General features: G+C 40.3%; 1 protein-coding gene across 2 annotated transcripts in view; it reads left to right on the top strand.

Annotated features, from left to right (window-relative positions):
• Window positions 1-1,518: 1,518 nt before the first annotated feature.
• The window catches only part of LOC109470593 (protein Shroom3-like), a 96,520-nt gene continuing 72,408 nt past the window's right edge, over window positions 1,519-25,630 (top strand). For both annotated transcript variants that reach the window (XM_019769559.1, XM_019769558.1), the window contains exons 1-2: window positions 1,519-1,902; window positions 24,716-24,870. In XM_019769559.1, the coding sequence (XP_019625118.1) occupies window positions 1,804-1,902; window positions 24,716-24,870 (254 nt within the window). In that variant the 5' untranslated portion in view covers window positions 1,519-1,803. The remainder of the gene's footprint in view (window positions 1,903-24,715; window positions 24,871-25,630) is intronic.

Genomic DNA, 25,630 nt, shown 5'->3' with positions numbered 1-25,630 from the left:
TTTTTGTTTCCATTTTTTAACCAGGCCCAGGCTTTTGGCGTTACGGGTTTCACATCAATCTGACGATTTGCGGCACTGTCGTGACTCTTTGGTCATATTTACAGGAAGCGGAATTTCTTGTTTTTTTTTTCTAGGAACAGGCCAAAATCAATGCGCGCGCGGACGTCATCCATAAAATTTACTTGGTGTGGCCTTAACTGAGTGTGTTATGTACGTATATTTTCAATGAACATTTAAATGCTGCTGTTTTATTTCTTTTGTAAGGTTTTTGATACCAATATTTTGTTTTGTACCGTTTTGTTTTATTAGATTACCCATGTACATGTATTTTCTTTTATTAAATGAAGCGAAGACAAGAATAAAGTATTCCTGCACTCAAGTTAAAACTCATTTCTACATCTCCAGTCAAGATGAGTAAAGAAGTAAAGACTTCTGTGGAATAATGGGGTTGAAATCTCACAAGAAAACGTTGGCATCCATGCACTCACAGTGGGTGCAGTTTTTCTATCACTCACAAGGTGGCACTTTTGTGTGGATTAAACAAAACATTCTTGGTCAACTTCTCGTTTCAACTATCTATATCTACCTGATACGTGCATGTTATAAGGAGACCCTGTTGCTGTTCCAATACAAGCAAAGTTGTACAAAACATGTCAGTTTGGTTAAAGAAGCTTTATCCATTCTCATGATATTATAACACCCCAGTTCAGTTATGCACAATGCAAACAGGTGGAGAAACCAGAATCTGATGGACTGCAGAAGTATGTGATAATTGGCACACAGTAAAGATAGCATGTTTACCGACTGCTGCTTTAGTACATAAGGGTTAAAAATGTGTCAGCCTACTTTCTGTAGATAGATGGAACAACTGGATGGAACAAAGGAGGGTTATCCTTGGGGTCAGAGCTAAATACAGGGGACAGAATTTGGGGTATAATTAGGAATTTCTTTGGGACATTAGGACTATTCAGTTTATGTTAGGGATTTGTGGTGACAAGAAGGATGTTTGCCTTTAACACAAACGCGATGTGTTGTGTCTAGGTAACGTTTGCATTAAGGTTACAATATTGAGAGAAAGAGATGGTCTGAAATATGTTAAATTTTCTGCTCAGGCTATCTCGGTCAGCTCATGTGTAATAAAAAGGGCCAGAAAAGCAGACAAGATGACTTATTCAAAAGTCATGCATCTCCTTTTGTAAATCAAAAACATCTCATTTCACCACCTCTCGTTTGTCGTTGAAACCACAAACAGCCTTTTGATACTCAATATCGCAAATGACCTTGCTTGGAGCCGCTCTTTCAGTCGGCTTTTGAATGCCTTTTTTGTCCCAACAGGTGCGCTAGACAACGAGAAAATGTTCAGAATTTCTGTTTTATATTTAATTGCAGTTTCCCGTCGCTCAAGTTCTTTTATAACGAACCCAACTATGTGTAATTGGCAAAAAATGTGCAAATCACATCAATGTGAGGTGTGTCGTTCGTGTACTAATAGTCCGGCTGGTCGCAGTGCATGCCGGGACGCGTCTGCTCCATTCCTTGTCCCACATCTGTGTCGGGTCGGCTTTCCTGCGAGCCGCTGCCAAATTTTCGGCGCTCTCCGCCCGCCCCGAGTGACCCCTCGTCCGCCCGCCGGATTTTGAACGCGTGTACGGGACCCCTGCACCATGAGACCGCGGGCTCGGGCCCGAATTCCCGCGGACAGCCCGCTGGCGAGCTGAGGAACGGACCCACGTACGGCGGAGCTACTTCCGCACACCTACAACATATACTACAGTCGGAATCAGCCACTCTTGATCAAAAAGGATGGAGACCGAACTCGAAGTCTCGATCCTGGGCGGATTTCCGTGGGGATTTTCTCTAACAGGTGGAGCAGAGTATGGCGAACCTCTCACCATCAACAAGGTGGGTTTGGCTTTCCCTTTCCGTGTTTTACTTGCGGTGGCGAGGGCCTTGAATGTTGGGAACAGGCCGTCCGTTTTATCACACCTGGATGATGAAAGGTGGGGAGGGGGGTCATGTTCCACTTGTCAGCGATGAATCGATATAAAATTGTTTGCGGCCGTACAGCCGGTTTCCTGTTTCCCGGTCATGTGTGAGTGTGTGTACACAGGTATTCTTGCCCTGCTCCTTTTTGACAAGGCCATGGCGGGCTGATTATTGTAAAATAAATGACTTGTTATAGGCAAGTCCCTTTGAACGGACGGGCCAGACGTAAACAAAAGTATGGATGGGGAAAAGTGTTCCATTGTTCGAGCCGGCGCGCCTAAGGCAGAACTGCATACCAAACAATTACGGCAAATATCCTTCCAACAAAATCCCGACCCGCTATCGTTACAATGGGACAGCGATTTGCATTCCTTGCAATACTGTGTAAAAAAATCCCTCAGCTTGTCCGACCAGGAACTGTTGTTGAAACCTACGGATCAGCTGAGACGAAATCTACCACCCCACAACAAACACTAGTTACATCACCTGAGCCGCTCTCACCTAGATCCGCAGACATCGAGTCGTCTTGTTTATTTCACGTCGTATTTTAGACTAGAACAGGGGATTTTATTCATGAAGTTGTTCTTTGGCTTCACTGTTTTGTTCTCCGAGCCATTTTGTTGTTGTTTGCAATTTGCTTTGATTTCATTAGAATATTCATGATAGGTTTTGCCTTGGTAAACAATTCTGCAGTCACACACCAGTGTATGTCAACATGCCAAGAAAAATCTTTGATATTCTTGCAGTCATATTTTATGCATAGATAGAGAAAGACTGAGTAAAAAGGTGCAATAGACATGCTTTGCTTGATGCTGAAGCTAAACTCTCAACAAAAAATAATTCAGAGTTGATAAATAACTCTACTCTACAGTACTCAACTTTAATAATAGGAATTGGCCAAAATAATGCGAACAAATTATCAAAGATGTTAGCTTGCTAAAAGACATTCAAGTCAGCAAAATTCACTTTATTTTGTACAGTTTTTCCTATTTATTTGGCTCCTGAAGGAGTGAGGTGGAGTCTGGGTGATTGCGTGTCTGTGTCCTTGATGTGCGAAGGTCTGGAGTGGTCTGAACACGTTCTGTTTGTTCCCATGTTTACCTAGCCAGTCTGTGGTGCATGGTGGACTAACCGTAGTCTAAGGAATTCTCGCTGGCAGCAACCCGTCTGTGTCACTTGCCTATGGTTACTTTGGCTCTGGTCAGCTGCACAAGAAAACTGCTACAAAGGAAATGGGGGCAGTTAGGGAGTCCATCATTCAGGCAGTATCAGCAGCAGTGTGGGGTGGTTCTTGTTAGCGCTGTCATCCTGTCTGTGAAGGGAAAGTCAGCTGGGCCTGGTTAGGTCCTCACCCCTGTCATCACTCGCTCGCTGATTACACATCGCAAATCCATTATGTACCATTCAGCACCTCCCTTTTCAAGCCTTAATTACAATAGACGAACTTCAGTGTTTTGCAAAGGACGAGGGGGATCAGGAGAATAGAGTGATTAACAGTCAATCAGAGATGCACAATGGATCAGACTGTTGGGGGGAAGGAGTATGACAGATTTCAAAGAAATGAGAGAAACTTTCGGTTAGGAAGAACAATTTTTGTAATGATACTATGTTTTGATTGAATTTTGTCAGTGAACATTACAAGTTGAAATTTGGTAAGATGATATAGTATTGCAAACTTACATTGCAGTCATTTTGTCCTGAACTTACACGTGCAAGAGTTACTTCGTATTATGATATACTAAAGTCTTGCATTGCAAGGAATATTGGAGAAGGGTTATTTCTAGACAGGGATTTTTCCAGGCAGCATTGATTACGTGTGGTAGAGGATTGCCAGATTGCTAGAATATCTTTTATCCACTGCCAAACCAGACACGGATCTGTCCCCAATCCAAGGACGATTTTCGTAGAATGTTTCCCTGCCGGAAAAAACAGTGTTGGAATCCCTGACCTCGGCGGTGATGTTGATGTGGAAGTTCTGACATCCAGGCGAGAACATGCCAGGCCGTGTGGGAAAAGCTTCCCGTGTAAACCGTTACTGTTGGTCCTGGGCAAACAGTGGAATGTGCAAATGTGTCTGGTGCGTTTCAGGCTAGGCTCCCTCACCTATTACCTGCATATTTGGTCCTCGAATGTGGGCGTTGAACATTCGCTGTTGCTAGGGCTCTTTGCAATATAATTCGAAACATGTTTGAATAGTGAACATTTGTATGATTCATGGCAGTTTTCTTGGGGGAGGGAAGACCATGTAATTTTCCAGGGGAGGTGTTGTGTTGCCATTTTATTGAAAGACGTTGGTTGTCAATGCAACAACTGATATAGATGACAGTTTTATCTGTGACGAATTGATATCTAAAATCTAGTGCCAATACCGCAATGGGAAATGGACATAATACTAGTAGCAGATCGATAATGAATAGAATCTTACATGATATAATAATGATGATTATGTACTATGTGGTATGAAATGAGAATGAAGTGTTTAGATTGCAATATATTCAAAGCAGGACATGAAATCTCCATACAGACCACCCATTTCTTCACCAGTAACTGAGACGTGATTGTTTTGGTTGGTATTGGCATCTCTCATATCAGCTCAAACAATCCCAGCGCTAACTCGGCGGGAATCTGCGAGTGAAATTCAGGCTGATGTGTCAGAACTGACTCGTGGTGCTTTGTAATCTTTCTGCTGGGTTGGTAATGCTGTTTACCTGTCAAAACAAGGGGAGAATCAAGCAGCGGAGCAGGTAAATCAGTTTGAATGGGGGGAGAGGTCGGTGTGTTGGAACGCGGGAAAGCCCATTGTCTTTTTCCACAGATGGGTGGAAGGTAAACAGGACAGGTAACAGTTGATACCCACCGGCTCACTGGGCCCTGCCTATGAATGGATAATGATTTCAGGCCTTAGGTTCTCGATAATGCGTGTGCTCTTAGCAAGTTTAGGATGTCAGACGATTCGTCGAGACACAATTTTCCTTTTACTAAACGTTTTAGTAAGTTTTACAGCTTCTCTATCTGCACAAATTAGGATTTTATTGCTCCAACTTAACTTTTTAGCCTCATGTTGTCACTTCCACGTGGAGATGAAGATCCTGTAGTAAAGACGAAGCCAAGAGTTAACTAGAAGGATTATGAAGGAAACGTTGGTGCCAGGGTGGAATGCCAGTATTTGAGTAAGTGGCATTTGTCTGTCTGTGGGGAAGGACTTCTGCTCAGTAATCTATTTCCTCGCCTGGGCGTCTGTGCCTGGCTCTCCCGGCATCCCAGCCACCAGCAGGTATTCACAGGCAAAACATCCGCACACACTCCGCTGTTTTTGTTTTCCCTCCTGTTAGGTAGCAACCCTTTTAACAAGCTCCAGAACCAAAGTACAAACACCTCGGCGTATTTGCATGCCGGGAGTTTTTCTTGCACTGCCATATTTCATGGACTTGAGTGGTCAAGTGAGACATTTCAGCCTCTGTTGTTTAAAAAAGAAAGAAAAGAATTTGATTAATCTTTTACCAGCGATTGTGGTGAAACTGGTTCCAGCTGTCATAAGGCAGATGAAAGCTACATACATAGATACATGATTGTGATCAAGTAACTTTTGATACAGTTTCATTTGTTTAAGCTTTAATTTATACATTGCCCCTTCCCTGATTTACATGCAAGATTAATGCTCTTTCGTTCTCTTTTCCTGCATCCTACATATACAAACATACATGTCCCCTCCTCCAAACTATTATATGTAAAAAAAAAAAAAAAATCCGTAACTGATCCAGTAGTAGAGTTTGAATTTTCTTACGAGTATTATATGTAGTGCACTATTAGAAAACTGCCCCCCCCCATAATCTTCTAATTATTCTATATCCTTTTTATATCTATGCATTAATATAACCCCCAGACTTGTAATACTAGTGCAGTATAACACCCAGGTGTTCAGATGACTTGGTATGACCCCCAGTAGGTGTGTGGATGGTTGCACCAGCAGTTACCCTAAATGATGTTCTCGCTTCATTAGTAACATACACAACCTGGGAGACCTCTGGGATTAGTAAATGTTAGCGCTCAGGGGAGGGGGAAACATTACCGCAAAATTGAGATGTTATAGTCAAGACACTGGAACCTCTGCCATTTAGGCTAGAAAAACATAACCTTAGCCTGGCCATACTTGTGACATGCTCAAGCTCTGGGGGTAAGAAAACAACAGAAAAGAGGGCTGTGAATGAAAACATGTACACACTCCCAAATGGTACATTGCTTTACAAATGTCTTCGTCAGAACCATATAACAAGTCAGTTGGGACACATCTGACTGTTTTATGTCTTTTTAATTCAGACTGGCAATTATGGAATTTTATGGCCAGAAAATAAGTGATTTCCCAATTTCAGGAAACATAAACTTTTACACTGTAATAATTCACTTGTGTAATATGCTGGCACATCTGAATTTTTCTACATTTATTTCTTGGTAAATTGCTGAATCAAGGTACAGGCTTTCTCTTCGGGCTCTGCTTCCATAGTGATCTTCCAGTTCAGAAATTGAATTGTTGTATTCAAGAAATTAAGAATCGACAAATAAAATAAGCATTGCCTGACATCTGCATGGACTTTTGTTCCTTTGTTAAGAACCTTTGGCTTGCGTGTCATCTGCAACTCTCCTATACTCCATTCTGGCAGCTCCTGGAATTTTCCCTGTAGGAAATCAATTTAACTTTCATGCTGGAGAAGGTCCCTGCCAGCCTGAGGGTTCAGCAGGGTTGAAAGAGATGTTTAGAACACACAGGGGGCTGGGCAGGGGTGTACCTTTGACCCTGGATATTGTGTAAGCCCTACAGGAGAGGTGAACAGGGTCTGTGGTGCCACACCTATTTGATTTGTAGGCTGTCAGATCATTGAAAAAAAAAAGAAGAGAAACTCATTCCATAGGGACGAGCCTCATGAAAAAAATCTACCTTGGCACAGTTTCATGGAGAGAAGATGGAATCAAAATTTCCCGAGTCTAGCCTTCTGTTTCTATGTTCAGAAGTTCTTCTCTGATGCTTTCTTTTTATTCTAGAATTTCAGAGAATTTACAAGTGCAGGACACTGAGTTGCACACTAGCAAACAAATTTCCCCATCCTTACAATGCATATATGCTATCCTGTGTTATTATCATGTCAAATATCATACTTTAATCCTTTTTTATCAACAATATCCACTCTATATTCTGACCTTTTATTACCTTTTCCTTTGCTGTTTCAGGATGTTGTTATTCCTGCCTTCTCACATTTCAAGTGTTGATCGATCACTTCTCCTGTTTGTTTTTTCCTGCAGGTCAGTTTTCCTTATCTGTGATATCATTTCGCCCTGTGTTTTCCTCCCCTCCCCCCCTATTTCCCCTCCCATCTGTCCTACTGGCCAAGCCTGCTGCCAAACAGCGCCTGATGGCTCCAGTGTTTGCCCTGCTAAGCTGTGTCAATGTTCCCTATAGAACCCTGCAGAATTCAGTCCAGTTTCTGGGACAGGAGGCTGGCCTTTAGGGCACACCATCCTCAAACAGGGGTCACACCTTTGTAAGCATCTGTTTTGTGTAGTCATCCATGCGCATGTAAAAAATTGATTGTGATTACGTGTACATACTGGATAATGTATGGTCTAAGTTTCTCAGTCCTACAATTATTGATTGAGTTTGTTAAAATACAATGCAGTTTTCCTAACAACTAGTATTCTAACTCTACTAAAGAGTTTCATTATTGGCATCAATGATTTTACTTGTCTCTAAAATCTAAAAAAACATACCTGAAAAAATTACACTGGCAAGAGCTGAAACTATATTTTCTACTTTTCAGAGATTAATGTTAAAATGAACATATAGCAAAGTATCATTGCCAGTTGCTCATAGTATACATTGTGTACATCTATAAGCTTCTTCATTGCATGCAACACCCTCCATTATAGAGGTAGGCCTACAGGAAACCTCCATCAGACAAGAATTTGCATGGAGATTCAAGTTGGTCCCACAGTATTTGAAGTGCATAAGTTCCCAGTAGCTATGGGGTCCTTGTGGAACTACTATTGTGCCATGGTATGTGGAGTGTTGGAGGAAGTGCTGTGGAAAGAGGAATGTGGCTTAGTTGGTCCATTCATTTTCTTCGTAAATTACCAGCGTTACTTCCGAAATGGCACAATGCTTCAAGTTCTAACAACCCATCGTACACATATTTTTTCTGAAGTAATACTCTGAAATCAGTTATATTTCCCATTTTTTATTTCAACTTTTCCTCTACTTCCTCTGAAACAGATATGCATCCTCAACAGTTAAAAGTAAGAGCCATCTGTTATGCAGAATATACTTGTCACACATGGTGTTTTTGACTATTTCAAAATGAAGAGAAATAAGTTATCCCTGATGTTTCATAGCTCCCTGATTGTCCCTGTCCATTCCCTTCTGCCTGAAATTGGTTTTGTGATGAAAACATCCATCAGTACTTAGCAAGAAGTGGGTAATAAATTGGCCCCCTCTGCTCATTCCACAATCAATAGACATAGAAGGGAACCAATAACTATTCCTCCGTGGTAGATCTACCTTCAGGATCAATTCTCTGCCATTATTCAAAACAGATTTGAATGGCGCTATCCTTGGCCTACTTAAAGTGATGTACAGTAAATGTATTTCTATTTCCTGAGGTGATAAAAATAGCTGGTTATAATTGTCAATTTTCGGTGTCCTCTGTATCATTGAAAGATAATTTAAAAGATTGGAATTGCTAGTAGCCATGTCTAAAATATAGGTTAGGCTCCCTTTTAAGTTTTTGCTAATATTAGCTTGCCCCAGTTTTTCCTACATGCAATTTATTCATCTGCATTGCATGTGTATGTTTTATCATACCTTTCAGTAAGTAAGACCTATGTATGCAAAATGATTATATGTTGCTATACTAAGAGCTTTAAAGTTGCATAAAAATTACTATCTAGACCATGTAATGAGGGGAAATGGTTAGAGGCAGCAGTAAGTTATGTAATTTCTAAAGGTTTACTGCTATTTGCCACCCTTTCATTATCATCAATTCTACCATCACTAATCAATACAATCATGACCTGAAAATGTTTTAAGGTTAACTGCTTTTGCAATGAATAATGAACACAATAATTCTCACCTGTTGTGTACTTAATCACCCATAGCAATAATGGTGTTTATTACCTTTTGTTGCCTTCTCAGCTGTAATAATCTATGGCTAAATGAACCATGTTAGACGAAAATCTATTGATTGCCAATGTTACCTATTATTGATGCATTTTTCTATGATTATGCTCGGATCAAACATGATCAAAAATGCAGTTCAGCACATCTAGGGCTTATGCACAGGTGCCGAAGCTGCAATTACAGGTTTTGGATCAAAGCAGGGCAGAACTCTGTCACGTGGAACGAATTGATTTTCTCGTTGTGGAGGAAATCTGGGGTTTTGTTTCCATTCTGTGGGGAGGTTTTCTGGGCTTGGTAAGAGGAGAGGACCACTTTTGGAGTCATACGTGTAAACGATAAGGTCGTATCAGTTTTTGGACATTTTAAAGTAAAAATCTATAGGAAGCTGAGACAGAAACAGGACTGAGATTGTGGAAGGAAAACTTGTAATAGACTATATTCTCTCCCAGAAACTGCCAGATGGTGTGCCAAAGTACAGACTTTCCCCCATACTCTGTTTACATCCTTGATTAAATCTGAGAACCAGTAAATTGACTTGGCATGGCCTCATCCTTTGGTGTTGTGATCATTTCCCCCTGCAGATTATATATCTATTGTCAGATGTACTAATTGTGCTAGATTCATATAGTTACGGTCCAATCCCTATGCCCTATCTATTTGTTATCTTCCAATGGTTTTAATGACCCCCTGAAGGCCATTCATTGTTTTTTTAGGTCAGTTTTAATCACGATCTGTGCTGGTTTATAGGTCACAGTGCAAACTGCATTTTTTATAGGCCAATAGAGACAGAAAGGAATTGTAAAAACAGTTGCATATTAGTATGATGCATTTCATAGTGAGGACTCATTTTCTGCACTAAATGGCTGAGCTACTTAATTCCGGTTTAAAAACATGTAGATGAAGAAATAGAAGTGTATCTTTATTTTACATCAATTTGAAGTGAATATGCTAGTCCCAATGTGGGTTTATTGCACATATTTTTCAATGATTAACAAAGGATAGCTTGTTCACACACATCCTTGCAGTTGCATAAGTCTTTTAATGCCAAGGTTATTCCAGCTTATATATAAGTTATATACCTGTAATGTCCTTACTATTCCCCTAGAAACGTAAAGGATCATTACCTGGTTTAGATGCACCCTGCTGTTACCAGCTGTCATTAGAGATACACAAATGACCTCTTATCAGCCTGCCTGGTGATAATAACCATCAATCAACCTGGTCCTTTTCTCAGGGTTGTTCCATTCAAATGTGGGGGAGCTTCAACATCAGTTTTTTTTATTTGTCCACTGTAGGTTCTGAGTAATGTAGGAAATCAAAATGAAGTACCAGTAAAATATTGAAATATTTGAAGGGTGATCGGAGGAAAATTTTTGTTGTATTTGGAAACATTCAATGATTATTATCAAGTAGAATCCATTTCCCTGGTAAAATTTATTTCTGTAGGTCTGTTCAGTAAATATCTAAGCCAAAAATTCAAGTGGGAGATTGTAAATGTTTTTAGACTGCCATGGTGCAAATGCCAACATCTGCTTGGAGATTAGGTTCAGATAAAGTTCAGATACTCAGTGATACTATCTGCTGTCTAACCACAATCATTTGATTCTGCCATTAAATAGACCTGTTGTGCATAACCACCTGTCGACCATGCAGAAAAAATTGATAATGGCAGAGCCCTTTGTCACCTCGTTCTTCTGATTCACAGGTCACGGGTTCAGGCAAGCTGACGCGCATAAATCATGTTCTGCAGACTAATAAATGATTGATCCAGACGTCTCTGCGTGTTTCTATGAATAAAACTGGTACAGTACGGCTATTTCATCTTGGAAGCGTCAGAGGTTCAAAAGAATGTTTGTTTTTCAGACTGATCCATCTTATTAGGGGTAGGTTGACAGGTGAGGGTCAAATCTACAACATCAATCTTACAAGTCACAATAAAGAAAAAGAAACACTTTGGTATGATAAAGTTCACATTTAATTGTTGATCTCAAAAACCCACTTACAGTGTGCAGAAAAATTTTGGAGATAGCAGAAAAGTTTACAATCATCTTGGAACTTTGCAGGCTAAAAATTTACCTCTTGCATAGAGAAAAATGTGTTTTGATCCATGGATATGATATTTGAGATTGTACTTATATTGTTTTGCTCCTCATCTCGAAGACATGAGTTTGGACAAGGTGTAGGTTATGTCCAGCTATTGCCCCACACGTGTTGGACGTTACCCTCTTGCAAATTAAGACCTTGCCGCGGGCGAATTGTGCAATCCGGTACAGCCACTTCACACATGTATGGTGCACAGGCCAGCAGGCATTGTGCTGCTGTATTTGTTCAGCTTTTCTCATGTGAAAAAAACACACTTGAGGTAGCTTGACCTTCGTTCCAGACCTCCTGCAATAGTAGGGCAGACCCACTCGGCACAGTGGAACAATTCTGCCCTTCACTCACCAGGGCTCGAAATACTGGGTGCATGTGCACCTTAGTGCATCCAAATTTGGAGCTGTGTGCCCAATTTTCTTCTGCGGGTGCTATATGTAAAGATGTCAAATGTGCATTAATAATGATATACAGCATATTCTTAACATCTAAGTGTCAAAAAATAAATAAAATCCTTTTTAAAGTGCTCAGAAATGAAACAAAATTAGATTTTGCTGACATTCTACTTATTTTATCTTATATGGTGAACCCAGGACATTTTTTGTGTACCCATTATTTTTAGTTTGGGTGCCCCAGTGCGTCTATTCCCAAAAATGAATTTCGAGCCCTGACTCCCTGTTGGGGATGGGAGGGGGTGGTAGTGAATGAAGTGTGTGATACTTGTCCTTTCTTGAGGAGAAAAATACTGAACTAAGTGTGAGATGTGCCCAGTCCCAGTATATGCATACACAAGTGTATGTCAGTAGTCTGGGAATGGAAATACCCTGCTATAGTATAGACGTATACTTGGGTAAACGATTCCAGAGTTTCCACCTCTAACACTTTTGAAGTGATTGTAGATTCCAACATGTCAAAGAAAAACTGGAAAATGATGCATTATGTTACCTCGCATACAATCTGTACAATAATCTCTATGATGTTGCTATATATATTACTGATGTATTGTGGCTATGTGGCAGTGGCATGACTATGTTCAGTCCAATATTAGCCTGTCCATTATGATTATATACTGGACTATGATCATGATTAGACCAGAGGTAGAAACTTCATACTTCTTGGTTGCTAAAGAGAATAAACGACTTTATAATTACCTGGTTTTGTGATCAAAGTAAAGTATTCTTTATTACATTTATTGTAGTACTTTTATAGCAGACACTAATTAATTTTGCTCTATACAATTACAGCTATTTGATTATGATCCTATAACCCCTCTAGACTTGCTATGTTTTTGTGCATTTAAAGAGACCCTGATGGTTATAATATTGGCAAACAGCCAATCCTTTGAAGTAGGTTATTACCTAGTTGAAACAGTCTTGCAGGTGGTTATATTCAAGCAGATGTGAAGAGGGATGAAAGAGAACAGTAAAAAGATTTGTTCCGTCTTTGCTTGTCTAGTCTGAATTCCAAAGCATCTGTTACCTACTCATCATCATCAGTTAACCTGAACTAGCTTTACATACAGTTGGCAGAAACATGTTTTCATATGTTTTGTCTCACTTGATTCAATATGTGCAATTGTTTATGCAACATTACCTGATGTTTATAGTCCGAACACTAGTGTCAAATCAATGGCTTATGGCTGTGACTTAAGGGGATAACTCAGTAGTTCCATAACAGCAATGCTTTGTTACAAATACCAACTTGGCAGTGGCTTTGAAATAAAGTTCCCTCTAGACATTCTTTGGAACCATAAAATGCTTTCAAACTTCTGGAGAATCAGCATGTTTAGCAACTGTACGCAAACCGCTGAATCGTACGTGTTGGATACTGTACAAATGTATGGTGCAGGGACACCCGTGTTTGGGGAAGCTGTCCTGCTTGAGTTATAGAACACAAGAGTAAGGCTGGCATTGACTGAAGGCATGGAGGTATTGGCAGCGTCTGTCAGTACTTGTATTGTGCCGTTTCTGGACAGGAATGTGAAAGACCTATCCCTGAGTGGCTCTGGAAAGACGGGGAAAACTTGAACAAGCAGAAGGGGCATAGCTTGTCACCAAGGCAGAACCAAAACAGAGGCAGGGACTGAGAGAGGGGGTGCACGAGTATGTTATTTGAGAGACAAAGCTTTCAAAAGAGGCTTGAACCCATTAACTATCTTCCTTACAATCTTAGCAAATAGTTCTTTCATGAAACAAACAAACAAAAATGACAAAGAACCTCGAAGTAACAATAAATGAAAGCTTGAGTCCTGTTGCATGAAATGGTCCCTACATATTACGTTTAAATGACCACTGTACCTGTACATGTACATGTACACTTGTATATCCACCCTACTTATAAAAGTGATATGAGAAGGAAAGTGAAATTTGATAACTTCATCTTTGACCCCTAGCTCTTAAGATCTGAGAAATCTGATATCCTAGGCAGAACATTTTCCTTAGACTTTTAAGGCTTAGCCACCAGATAGTGTCATTGCCAAAATCAACTTTGTTACACAAGAAATCCTGTAATTTCTAAGGAGTAGGGGCCTCTTTGACTGGGAGGCAGTCCTATATATTATTGCATAAAACAATATGTAGAGTTGGCGAGGCTTACATGTAGGTGTGCCAGGTCATGCAATGAAGGACAAGGCTATCAGAGTTTGCAGACTTCACCCACCCATCCTCACAGGAACAGACAGACACACATACGTAGTTTTACCAATAATCATCAGTCAATGTCGCATTCCTCTAAAGCTACATTTAGCAAGCGCGTTGAAACAAGCAAGATGGAATATGAAGTCATCATGAGTCACCTCACGGTCCGCGGAGCATCCTGCGCTCTGACGGTCGTTCCTGGGTACAAACTGATTAATGTGTGTACAGTGTACACAGGGAGATGTGTTAGGTGAGAATTCTTGTGGTCTCCTGTAAATCAGGTGAACTTTCTTCCTGTCAGACTAGTCTGTTGAGGCATTCCAATGGAGTGTTGTAATGATGTGCCTGTTTCAATGAGCATAAAAAGACTTCAACTTTCAGTGTAGAATTTGGACTTTAAGAATATGATTAGAAAACTCCTATATTATCAGAACTTTGATGTGCATAGCTCAGAACATGTATTCCAGGGTATATCACGATTTATTACTTCTTTTAGTAGAGGACAAATATACATGTATCAAGTTATCTGAGAAAAGCCTAAAGTTGCTTGCAAGGCATATCAAATTTGCTTTCAGCAAATATGTTTTCCTTTCCCTGTAGCATTGTGTTGGAGCTGAGTACCATCTTTACCTAGTTAATCCTTGTGTTTTGAGAAGACCAACTCCCAAACAGACCTCTTCTCCTCCCCTCTACTTACTTCTAATGGACCATGAACCTCTGGGGCACAAGGTCATGTGACCTCAATGGACAGGTCCACTCTGTCTGCAGGAGGTAGAAATTTGAGATGCAGGAGGTAGAAATTTGAGATTGCACAATATGTCTTCAGATGTTTGACAAAAATTAGAGCATCAATTTTTTTTGTGAAGATATTAGACAGCTGACATAGCAACAAAACAGGAGGTAGAAATTTGAGGTAGCACCAATACGTCTTCGGATGTTTCCACCAAAAATTAGAGCATAAATTTTTGGTGAAAATATATAGACAGATAACATAGCAACAACAATGCTTGGCTTTGTAGTCGAAGATGACTGTCAGTGTCCTTGATACTACCGGTACAGTGTTAAGAAACTCATATCCTGTCATTTTCATTCTTCAGTTTTTCTATCATACTTTTTTGGAAGTGATCCAAACCACCCCAGTATTTCCACCCTGCCTGACACACCTGTGTTAAATGATACACAACATACCTGTCCTCAGGTAATGCCTGGAGACAGGAAGTCTCTGATGATAAGAGGGCCTCTGTCCCTCATTTTGGGATCAATCCCTGATCCATGCATATCTTGAAGCATAGATGTAAGGACAGAAAATGTATCAGCAAACCCTTACCCTTATAAATTAAGTGTGGTGGGTCCTTCGATGTGCTCAAGGTGGGGTCTACTTAACCTTAAGCACACTTGGTGGTTGACGTCATGTTTGAGATGGATATGCACCATTAAGTATGTATTTATTATCAGACAGCTTCCATTTAAAGAGGTCATTGCCTTTGTCATAGTCACTGTAAACAGAATGACTCACAAAGCTACAGTATGAAGGAACTTTTTTACATGAATGTCAAGGCCTTAGGAACATTTTGGGAACCAAAAGGATTCTCCAATTCAAAACAGAGCAATCCCTCTTGCAGCTTGCATGACAATTGCAGATTGCAGATTACAAGACATCCTATTGCAGAATTTGCCCCCAGCCTTGGACATTTGGGCTTGTACATATAAAATGCAGATTTCTGGATTTTGATGATAACAGTTCTTGCTTGCAGGTTGCAGATTTTTCTCCACTGACATTCTATTATTAGAAATGGCTTGGTTCAGATCTGACATACTTTGGTTCAAACATACTTTTGCTGATGTTAAGGTATTGATAAGCACAAAAATCTGAGTTATATTAGTGGCCTGCTCTTCTGTTTTTACACGTGTTACTGCATTAGTGCGTGGGCCCAAGAAAATAAAAAGTCAGTCATATGATAGCTCCTCTATTGTAGATTCCAAGTATCTGTATTTTTACAGCAGTCACATTTTTTTTATATTACATATACTGTTACCAATTTTTCTGCCATGTGTGCACAATATTGTTGCAAAAATGTACTGGAAATCCCTTACATATCCGAAAGCTCAGACATGTGATCCCCCATTTGTCAGTTTGGATCAGACAATGTACAATGGAGGGTTCAAACCAGGTGTGCGGGATATGATTAATTGAGATCAAAGGCTATCATGTGGTCTCACCTGGGCGCTCCAGAATGCCAGGAATGCCGCTGGGGCGAGACAATATGAAATCTGAGAGGGGGGTTTTCAGCTGGGACTGCCCGAGCAAAAGTTGAAAGAGTGGAGTTTATCAACAGGTAGAATTTGTAAAGGAAAATACTACAGTAGGCAATAGCTCACTGGTCTATGCAAAGAAGACACTTAGCATCTTGAAAATCTAAAAAACTTTCGAGAAAGCTTTGTATTTGAACGGATCTTTGTATTCATCAGTTACATATCCCTTGTAACTTTGTGTCATATTTGATTGGATTATTAGACACTCAGTATCCCTACCAGTCCTCAAAGATATGCCCTTTGGAAAGGCACTTAAAGCACCAATTTCCTCATAAAATTCACAAATGCACACCTTGAGCATGTTAAAAAAAACAGCACAACCAGAGTGAGGTCCTTCCCTGCATGTGAGTGGATCAACCCTATCAGTCTGGTCTTAACCAGGATGTAGTGTCACTGTGTTATACTTAAGTCGGTTTACTGGTTATGTGAGCAAACAAAATCCCAAATGACTGGCATATCTCGGCCCTTTCAAGTGCCTGCCAAGCACCAGACTGACTTGCACTTGTGCCCAGCCAACAAACACTTTGGCCAAGTGGAACTACCAGAAAAATTTTGACAACTACAGCAAGTAGTCTGCCGCAGAGATAAGGCAGTCTACCACAGCCTCATTCCCTGTTATCAGGCAGGAGTAAACATGCTGTCGGCAGTCCACATCCCCCCAGTGTTGACTCTGCCACCCGCTGGACACAAGGAGAGTTTACATGTGCCTCAGTCAGCAGCTCCCTGACACTGGTCAGAACAGGGCTCTGCTCTGTATTTTATTTTGTTGGTTCAACTGATTAGCAGCTGAGGCTGCCAAACTGCTTCCCCAAGGTCATTGATTCTAATGACCGTTAGCCTCGAGGCCAGGACAGTCTGCTAAAAACTTGTCTGTCATAATAGTTGAGTAGAGGAAACTTTTAAGTTACACCTTATATTCTTATAATACTGAAAATGATTGATGTAAGATTTACTGGTATTCCTTTGGATACTGAACAAATTTTTGCATCAAAACATATTTATTCACTTACACATATGCTCACACTTACATTGACACATACATATGCACACAACTACACATGGACTATGAGAATTCAGGATCTGTAGTGCAGCCTGGTACATTGTCTTAAAGACTGTTATCAATCCAATCTAAAAGACATTTCAAACCCTCACCTGAGCCAAGACAACCTAACCTGCAGGTGACCCTGAACATGTGGGTTGAGCCTCAGAAAGGAAAGAAAAACAAACCCTGCCACCTCCTCCACCTACTTCAAACATGAACCATGGAGATATCTGTTTTCTCACCTTTTTATCTGGAACATTGTTTGAAAATCCATATCGCTTGTTTTGGTTGGCGTTCGCATAAAACTAAGCAAGCAGAATTGGATACCAGAAGTAACATTTGAAATTTTGATAAGGAGGACCGCATACATTGTACCAGCAGTATTTGGCAGGCAGTTCCTTTGAAGATTGAAGCAGCATTGGCAGTTTCAATCTCATATGGAGAATATTTTAACTTTGTTGTTGGACTTGGAGCAAACAAAATGTCTATTTCTGTGTTCGGTCCATGTTCATCTGCACCAAAATAAAGCTTGTCTTGCTGGAAAGTGACCAAACGTCTTTGCTGCAATACCACCTTTATCTGCTAGGGGTCCCCATTTTGCTGTTGTTTGACGCTGTGAGCCACAAGTGTGCATTCTGACTCTGAGGACCTTCCTAATGCTACAGCTCATGCAAATTTTGATCAATAAAATAACATACAGCATGGAAAGAGTTGAAAAGTGCCAGCTAAAATAGAAAAAGAGTCTTACACACTTCTCAGTAGCACAGCACATGAAGGAGAAATTATGAAATTCAATACTTGGCGAAAGGTTGAATCAAATGACAGCCACCTGTGGCTGCTGTTCTGTTTGCTGTCACTTAGCAAGGTCATTCGAACCTGTTCTGTTTTCATCTGTGTGGAAAACACCTTGGTGATTCAAAGGTTGGGAAGACAATATTTGTACACAGAGCACTGCTGAATAAAGAATTAGTCTATAATGAACCCATTTATCACAATAGACAAAAGGGATCCAGAGAAATACAGTTTAGAGCACAGTGGCCTTCATTAAATCAGGACTTTGGACTAGCTTTATGTTTGATTGTACAGAGACATGCCAAAGGATGATTTTTTTGTACGTTTAGAAAAAATGCCATGCTCAGTTACTCAGTTTACATGGCCTTATGATATTTATTGCAACTTTCACAATTCAAATTTTTTAATAAAAAAATTCACCAACATTATGATATTATATCAGGCAATCTGACACCATATGTTAAAAAATAAGTGTGAAATCAACTCTTTATTGATTTTTCTTAACTGCTTGGAAATGAAATAGTTCCCAGCAGTATAAGTGTTCCATAAGGCACTATCATTAAATCCATGATCATAACTCTCTCAACGTTAAGTTTTTCCATCCTCAAGTTAATGCACAGTGTTTCAGTTAGACAGATAACCACTTTTACCAAAGTCTTTGTTCACAGGTGGTTATTTTTAACTCCCTTTGTTCAGGAGTAGGGAGAGGGTAGTTCGAGATGTCAGCTGTGATGGACGAGACATTATCCTGACAGCTCTGAGATGAGGTCACCCTTTCCCTGGGGACTTTTGATTTACTTTTCTCTTGTGTACATAGAAGGCATTTTAGGCTGAAGTCCCCACTTATCACCAATTTTTACACTTCTTTGGACTTGGTTTCAGTACAAGTTATTTGGATTTGTAGAACATGTATATGTACATGTACGTTTTATTCAGTGTTTATGTAAAAGATTTTCAAGTTGACTCTTCCATAGCAGGGAGAGAAAAAGGAAAATTTCTAGGTACGCAATTCTGTATGACGACCCCATCAAGTGCACACCAGGCCATCCTTCTCTGACCTTTACACTCATGACTGTCCTGACATATCCCGCATGTTGTGGTGTGTGTGTCCCGTTACCATGGCAATAGCAGGAGGAAGGAAGAGGTGGGATCATGTGGGTGGCCTGACAGAAACTGGAATCAGGAAATGTGTCAAAACTCTTCCTAGAAAAGAATGCCACAAAAATTGTAACGAAAATGTGAGTCATGGTCGAAAAAAGTCTGCCAATGTCAACTGTTTTGAAAAGTTACATGGGGGTCATGAAGGGGTTGAGGTTGTTACATGCAACATAGAGAGGCAATACAGAGGTGGGTTGAAGCAAGGACATTATGTCCTTGGTTGAACTTTGATTTGGGATCTGTTGCCATGGACACCCTCATCGAATGCCGACCACTTCAGAATGTTTTTGTCCCAACTGCCTGATGTTCAGACATGTTTGGTCTGGCTTCTATTCAGACGGTGCAGAACTAGGGTAGATAGGAAGAATGAGTTTCATCTATGTAAAATCTTGCAGAACTTCTTACACAGTAAGTTTTTATTTCAATATTTTTTATTGAAGACTCAATTTACCGATGTGTGGACGATTGGAGTTCTTCAAAGGACAGTTTCTAGTTTCCCTTGTATGACAGAAAACCAAACAGTTGCCTTGGTCTAGCTCCACTCATGTTCCTATCTCAGTTGTACAAGCCAGGTCCCTTGCGGATGTTTTGTGTGGTAGAGTCAAGGTCAGGACATCTGACTAACATTTGTTTGTCTAATATTTGAGTAAACATTAAGGAAGGCCCTGTCCTGATAAGGTGACCAGTCACATGAACTTTCATACTTGTATATCAGATAATCAATGTACAGTGTATGTTTACATGATTCTTATACCTTCTTCAGTCTTCCTCTTCTTCGTGGTAGTTTAGTGAAGGACTGCCAAGATACCTTAAGAGTTCTCCAGGCTAACTTTTGAAAAAAAAAGGTACATGGTAATTTATAATGTGGTTTACTATTCTAACTTAGTTGGCAATCCTCTATTTTGCCAGTAATTGCCCTTTGAACTTTAGGACAACTCGGACAGGATTCCAATGTCATGTACAACTTCACTTGAACCCCTTCACTCAGGTATCGTGTAGCCGGTAGTTACCTGTTATTGTGACCTTCGGGCAGGATTCTTCTGTTTTGAAGGTCATCTGTGGGTCAGCAGGGATGACGGACAGATGACTAGTCAGGTGTGATGGTCAGGTGCTGACACAACCTGGGGAAAGTGAGCTCAAATAATGCAAAATTTCGCCCAGGAAGCTTTGTCAACAGTTGCCTTTGTTCTTTGATACCCTGGGTGTTTGCTGGATGTTCTGGTCCGCAGGTTTAGAATGCCAACAATACTTTCGTTGTTTGTTTGAGGTTGGGAGATGAGAAAGTCAGTTGGGTAGTCAGAGGACATGGCGGCAGACGCAGGGAATGGCTGACAGGCAGTGTCATCGCGTGTCTTTGTGTGAGGTACGAAAGGAATTCTCAAATCTGTATCGTTAGCATAACCTGTAAACTGTTGGCATGCCATAATGCGACTTATCGACATACAGTTGGTGTGTCAAGTTGGGTAAGGAACCGAGTGTTTCAAGCCGTCTCCCTTCTCCCAGGTATTGATTAGACTATAGGTAAATGTGCTGTCATCTGACATCTTACTTTGCTCGAACCGAATTTCAATGTGCATACTCTAGTACGATTCCCTGTCTCGAAACATGTGGCACAACAGACGATAAACCGGACAGTGTGAGTAAATGTGTATGACAGGATATCGTCTACCAATAGTCTAGTGCTTCAGGAGAGCCACACCTCAAGCATGTCTTGCAGGTGTGAGGAATACAGGTAAAAAGCAAGGTACTTATAACACATCAAGCTAAAGCCATACCTCTGCTTGGAGATTGGCTATCAATGAAATGTGAAATCACTTTCACCCCTGTCACTGGCAGATGAGAAAAAAACTGCATAACTTTGTGTAAAATCATGTAGAACCCTTAGTGTCATTTATCATTAGATCATTTAACCCAGTACAGCTTTTTAATGGCAGTGGATGAATGAAACGTCATTAGCAGATACGTAACCATCAATCTGACAGCCACTTCTCTCTGCTAGCCTGTCATCATCATTTGTAATGACAGTTGTTATCTGCCATTGTTGAGGAGAAGGATAATTTATGATGGTGCATCTGTGGTGTGGGGTCTTCATTAATCCCTAGGTCATTGGAAGGTCAGTTGGAGGTCAGGAACTTATGGTACTCCTCACTTTAATTCAAAATGATTATGCTTGAAACATTTTATAACTAGTAGTAGTAATAAAAAGGTCTGAATAATATTCAAAAGTAAGCAAGTTAAATCTTGAAAAAAATTGTTCTCAAAAGAAGGAAGTCTTACATATTATAACATATCTCTTGATTTTTTTGTGCATATCATATTTGTAATTGTCATAATAAATTAATACACAAGTACCAAAGCATGCCCGTACACAGAATTTTTATAATAAGATTTTATTTCTTGGATGTTCCCATGTCAACAACTGTGAAATGACCAAGAGACGCCACAAAATAAGAAGGCATATAAACTTATCATAATTAAGTTCTCAATGCTAGACTGGTATTTTATCAGGACTTCTTGATAGTGTTGTAAACTACTTTGCAGGCATATGTAGTTTTGACGTTGTTTAACGTACGTGACGGACAGGTTTTGAAAGTGGTCTCTTGTGACCCATGTCCTACAGTACTTTGTGCTTCATAACTGTCGTTTCCATGGAAACCAAGGCAATTCCAAACCCTTTCTTGAAGTGGTTGAACAGTCGAGTAAAAAATACATTAAGTGTCATGCTTCGGTCATTTGGCAGGTCAAAAGTCAGCCAGAGGGCATGGGAAGGTTATCGGACTAAGACTCTACTTTGCGTGTGGGGATAAATGTTTGGAAGCCCAGATGGCCAAATAAACATAGCCAGTGACTTAACTAATTGATTGTTATCAAAATGGAATACTTGACGTATTGGCATGTATCTGTTGGCGGGTTAGCTTGTCTGGTTAGTGATAAGTAATAGCAAATATTGATAAGATATTGTTAGAGTCCAAGAGATCTCCCTTGCAAGACAAAACACTGCTGCTAAAATACTCTTACACGTACGGTTTGGTTAAAAATATTTAGATTTCTGCATCAACTTTTGTGTTAAAACTTTTTATGACTTTACATTATCAGTAATTTGAGGTAGATTATCGAAAATGAGGATTTGTTGTCATCAAATCTATTAGTGCCTAAGAAAAAGTAAACTTGCAGCGGAGCAACAGTCGATGATGTACACCTTGTAGCCACATGTTCTTCCAGGTGGTAATGAACCAGGTGACCTTCTCCTGACCCCTTATTAAGGAAGTGATCGTCCAAAAGTCACTTTCTCTAAGGAGAAGGAAGTAACATTCTTTTATTCTCATGACTCTTCTCTTCTTTCAAATTTCTAAGCAGATGTTTGGGCAAGGATTTCACATTCTCTTACTTACTACCGTACTCACTACTACTACTTACGTGTACTACTGTATTTTTCCAAACAGCCAACTTTTGTTGGAAAGTGCAGTGGTCAGAAAAAAATGTATGAGTTTGGGAAACTTACACCCCCCCTAACTTTGTGCTCTGAAATCAATGTCCTAAGCTTCCACACACAGATCACGAGGAATGCGCATTATGTAAGCTTTAACCGACGTCTAAAAAAAGAACAACGTACGAACGGTCGCGAATCAATTTGCCGTTTTCTCTTGTCCGGTGTCGATCAAAGTCCAGTCCCCGCGGTGGGAAAAGCGGCTGTGAGTGACAGGTTTACGGGGCGGGTGTTAAGCCTGTTTGCGGGATGGTATGCCAGGAATGCAGACTGCACAGGTGGACTCATACCTGTGTAAATGTTTGCCTTGTTGCCATGGTAATTTCCCACCGAGTAGCAGGTATTATGGACTATTAACGAAGGTGGCCACTCATGCATTTCGGTTGTGCAATGTTTGCTTTTAATTATCTACCTCAAACAGAAATTTTTCGAATAACTTTCAACTTGGTATTGGTCGAAAAACAAGAAGTTGTTCATAGTTACACGTAGTGAGGATAAAAAACTTACAAAGTTCGTAATGCTCTTTACATTAACAGTAGCTCAGACAAAATCCCCAACAATGCAAGGGTCCAGGGGTGATATTATGCATGACTGATTGCTAGTGTATGCTTAAATTTTTCATGGGCAAATTCTAACAAGAAAGGCAAGGAAAGCCCAGAAATACATTTTCAGGTGTTCAGTGCTTTGCATATGAAGTAGTATTGGGCATGACAAAGCACTCTTTCAGTTTCTTTTAGAAGTGACACACAGTGTATTTATAAACATCAAACAATAGACAAGGAAGTTTTGAACACTCTACACACGTCATAGGGAATTTACTTTTGTCACATGTTTTTTTTCTTCTACACCTACGTCATTCCAAGTTTAGCCTAGTCACAGTGTCTGTTGATGTTTTTGTTTACGGTAGGGAAGGTGGGAGGGCAACAGTTTGTGACTAACATCCTGGTAAAGCCAATCCACCTGCAAACCAAAAACAGTTTTGCTAAGCATCTAATTTTAGATACAGAAATATTACTAGCCAAACAGCTAAATTTAGGCACAGGAAACTCCTCCGTAGTGTTTCGTGGTAAGTCTGTTGGCTTTTTAGCACACTCAGAGCCTTCTGCCTTAAGTAGAGACAGATTTTCATCCAAAAGGTGAGTAGCTAATGGCTATCTATTCTCTGGTAATCTGGTATATAAGCTTACAAAAATTGCTATCTAAACAGGTAATTTTCTATAATGGAAAATTGCTACAGTTGATTGTATTTTACGCTCTTCAGCAAGCTGTCGACAGTCTCTCAGGTCATCATCCTAAAAATAGAGACAGGTTGTCATCCTAGAGGTGTGGCTGAGAGGGTTATCTATTTTGATAACCTGGATATGAAAAGTTGCTATTGTTGCGTCCGTGTGTCCGAAGTACTTGGGTTGGATGAGTGGCCACTGTTGACAGGTATGGTTACAGAGGTGTGGTTGTCTGTAAGTGGCTTGTACCTGTCTGGGATTCTTACCTGGCTATAGTTCACACCTGTCTAAGGTGCGATGGATACAGTATTGCTCTGTTCCTGTTTTTGGAAAAGAGCCAGAATGTGCCCAGTCTACTAGTAAGTAACTGAATTTCTTGCTGTTAAAATCATACTGTATGTAAGATGTACAGGTATGTATGAGGCTTCGCTGTCATTAGGCCACACAAATTTCTGTCCCGGGTTCTTTGACAGTGAAGAAGTAAAGATAAAAACTGAGTGTAACTTGAATCTGCTCCCTGAAACTGTGTGCCAAAGAGCAGACTTTCCCCTTGGACAATTTTTTCTTGGTGATTTTTCATTTCAGCTTTGGACTCAGAAGCCACATGAGGACCCCCCTCCCCCTTGAACGAGGACGCTAACAGTCATCTTCGACTACGAAGAACTACCAAGTCATTGACTTGATATGACACAAAGCGAAATCAACTTGGTGTGGTCATTAATAAAAATCATCACAGTCCTTTATTAGTATTTGTCCAACAATTCCATGCTGTGCTTCTGTATTTGTCTAACAATTTCATGTTTCTCTGTTTGACTTCAGATTGAAGCTGGGGGGAAAGCAGACGTAGGCGGACAGAAGAGACTGAAGGTTGGAGACGAGGTCCTGTACATCAACAAGACGTACTGCAACACACGACTCCACGCCGTACAACTGGTGAAGAGCGCCTCCAAAACGCTTAACCTGCAGGTCAAGAGGTGAGCTGGATCCTGCAGTGCTCTTCGTCATAGTTTGTTGTTGTCTTCCTTGTTTATTTTGTGCTCCATTTACAAAACATAGTGTCTCACGGCTTGAACGCTATCTCATCCAAGACGAAATGTGTTGCGTCTTCTTAGCCTGTGCAACCCTTTCAAGGTAAAAAGTAACACACACATAAATACAACTTGACCATTCTTTACCTTTTAAGAATGGGTATCTTTAAGTGTTGTCTTTAGCAACTTCATTGAAAAGGCATAACATTTTGTTGACTTCTCCATTTATCAGTATGAAGTGTTTAGGAGATATTTTCTGATCCCGAGAAGTATTGTTGAGTGTTAGCTTACTGTAACCAGTTGAAAGTCACTGTCTGTTGATGAAGATGTGATTGTCAGAAATGTAAAATCATGTGTAAAATGTACTTCCTATAATAGCAACAGGTGTGCAGTCAATATCAATAGATATTAACTGGAAGATATGGCAATGTGGTTGGCTTTTGTTGGTAGCTCTATTTTAACATGCCTGAAGAAACAAACACGTATATTCCCTGATTAAAGCCCCAGAATATCACCCCCACTGTCATATCATCAATTTGAAGAGCCAGAGGCTTGAGGAATTCTCCCTCAGTGGCTTAAGGCCCATATACTCTAGATAACCAATATCTCCACTGTGCCAGATAAAAGGAAGTCGCACCGCTCAGACAATATCTGGTAAACATCCTCCGATCCTCCCGTCTTTGAAGTCGCCTTAGTGTGTAAGCAA

The sequence above is a fragment of the Branchiostoma belcheri genome, unplaced genomic scaffold (genome assembly GCF_001625305.1).
Source record: "Branchiostoma belcheri isolate BF01 breed outbred unplaced genomic scaffold, Haploidv18h27 scaffold23, whole genome shotgun sequence".
Lineage (NCBI taxonomy): Eukaryota > Metazoa > Chordata > Leptocardii > Amphioxiformes > Branchiostomatidae > Branchiostoma > Branchiostoma belcheri.
This window is presented reverse-complemented; position numbering and strand designations above follow the sequence as displayed.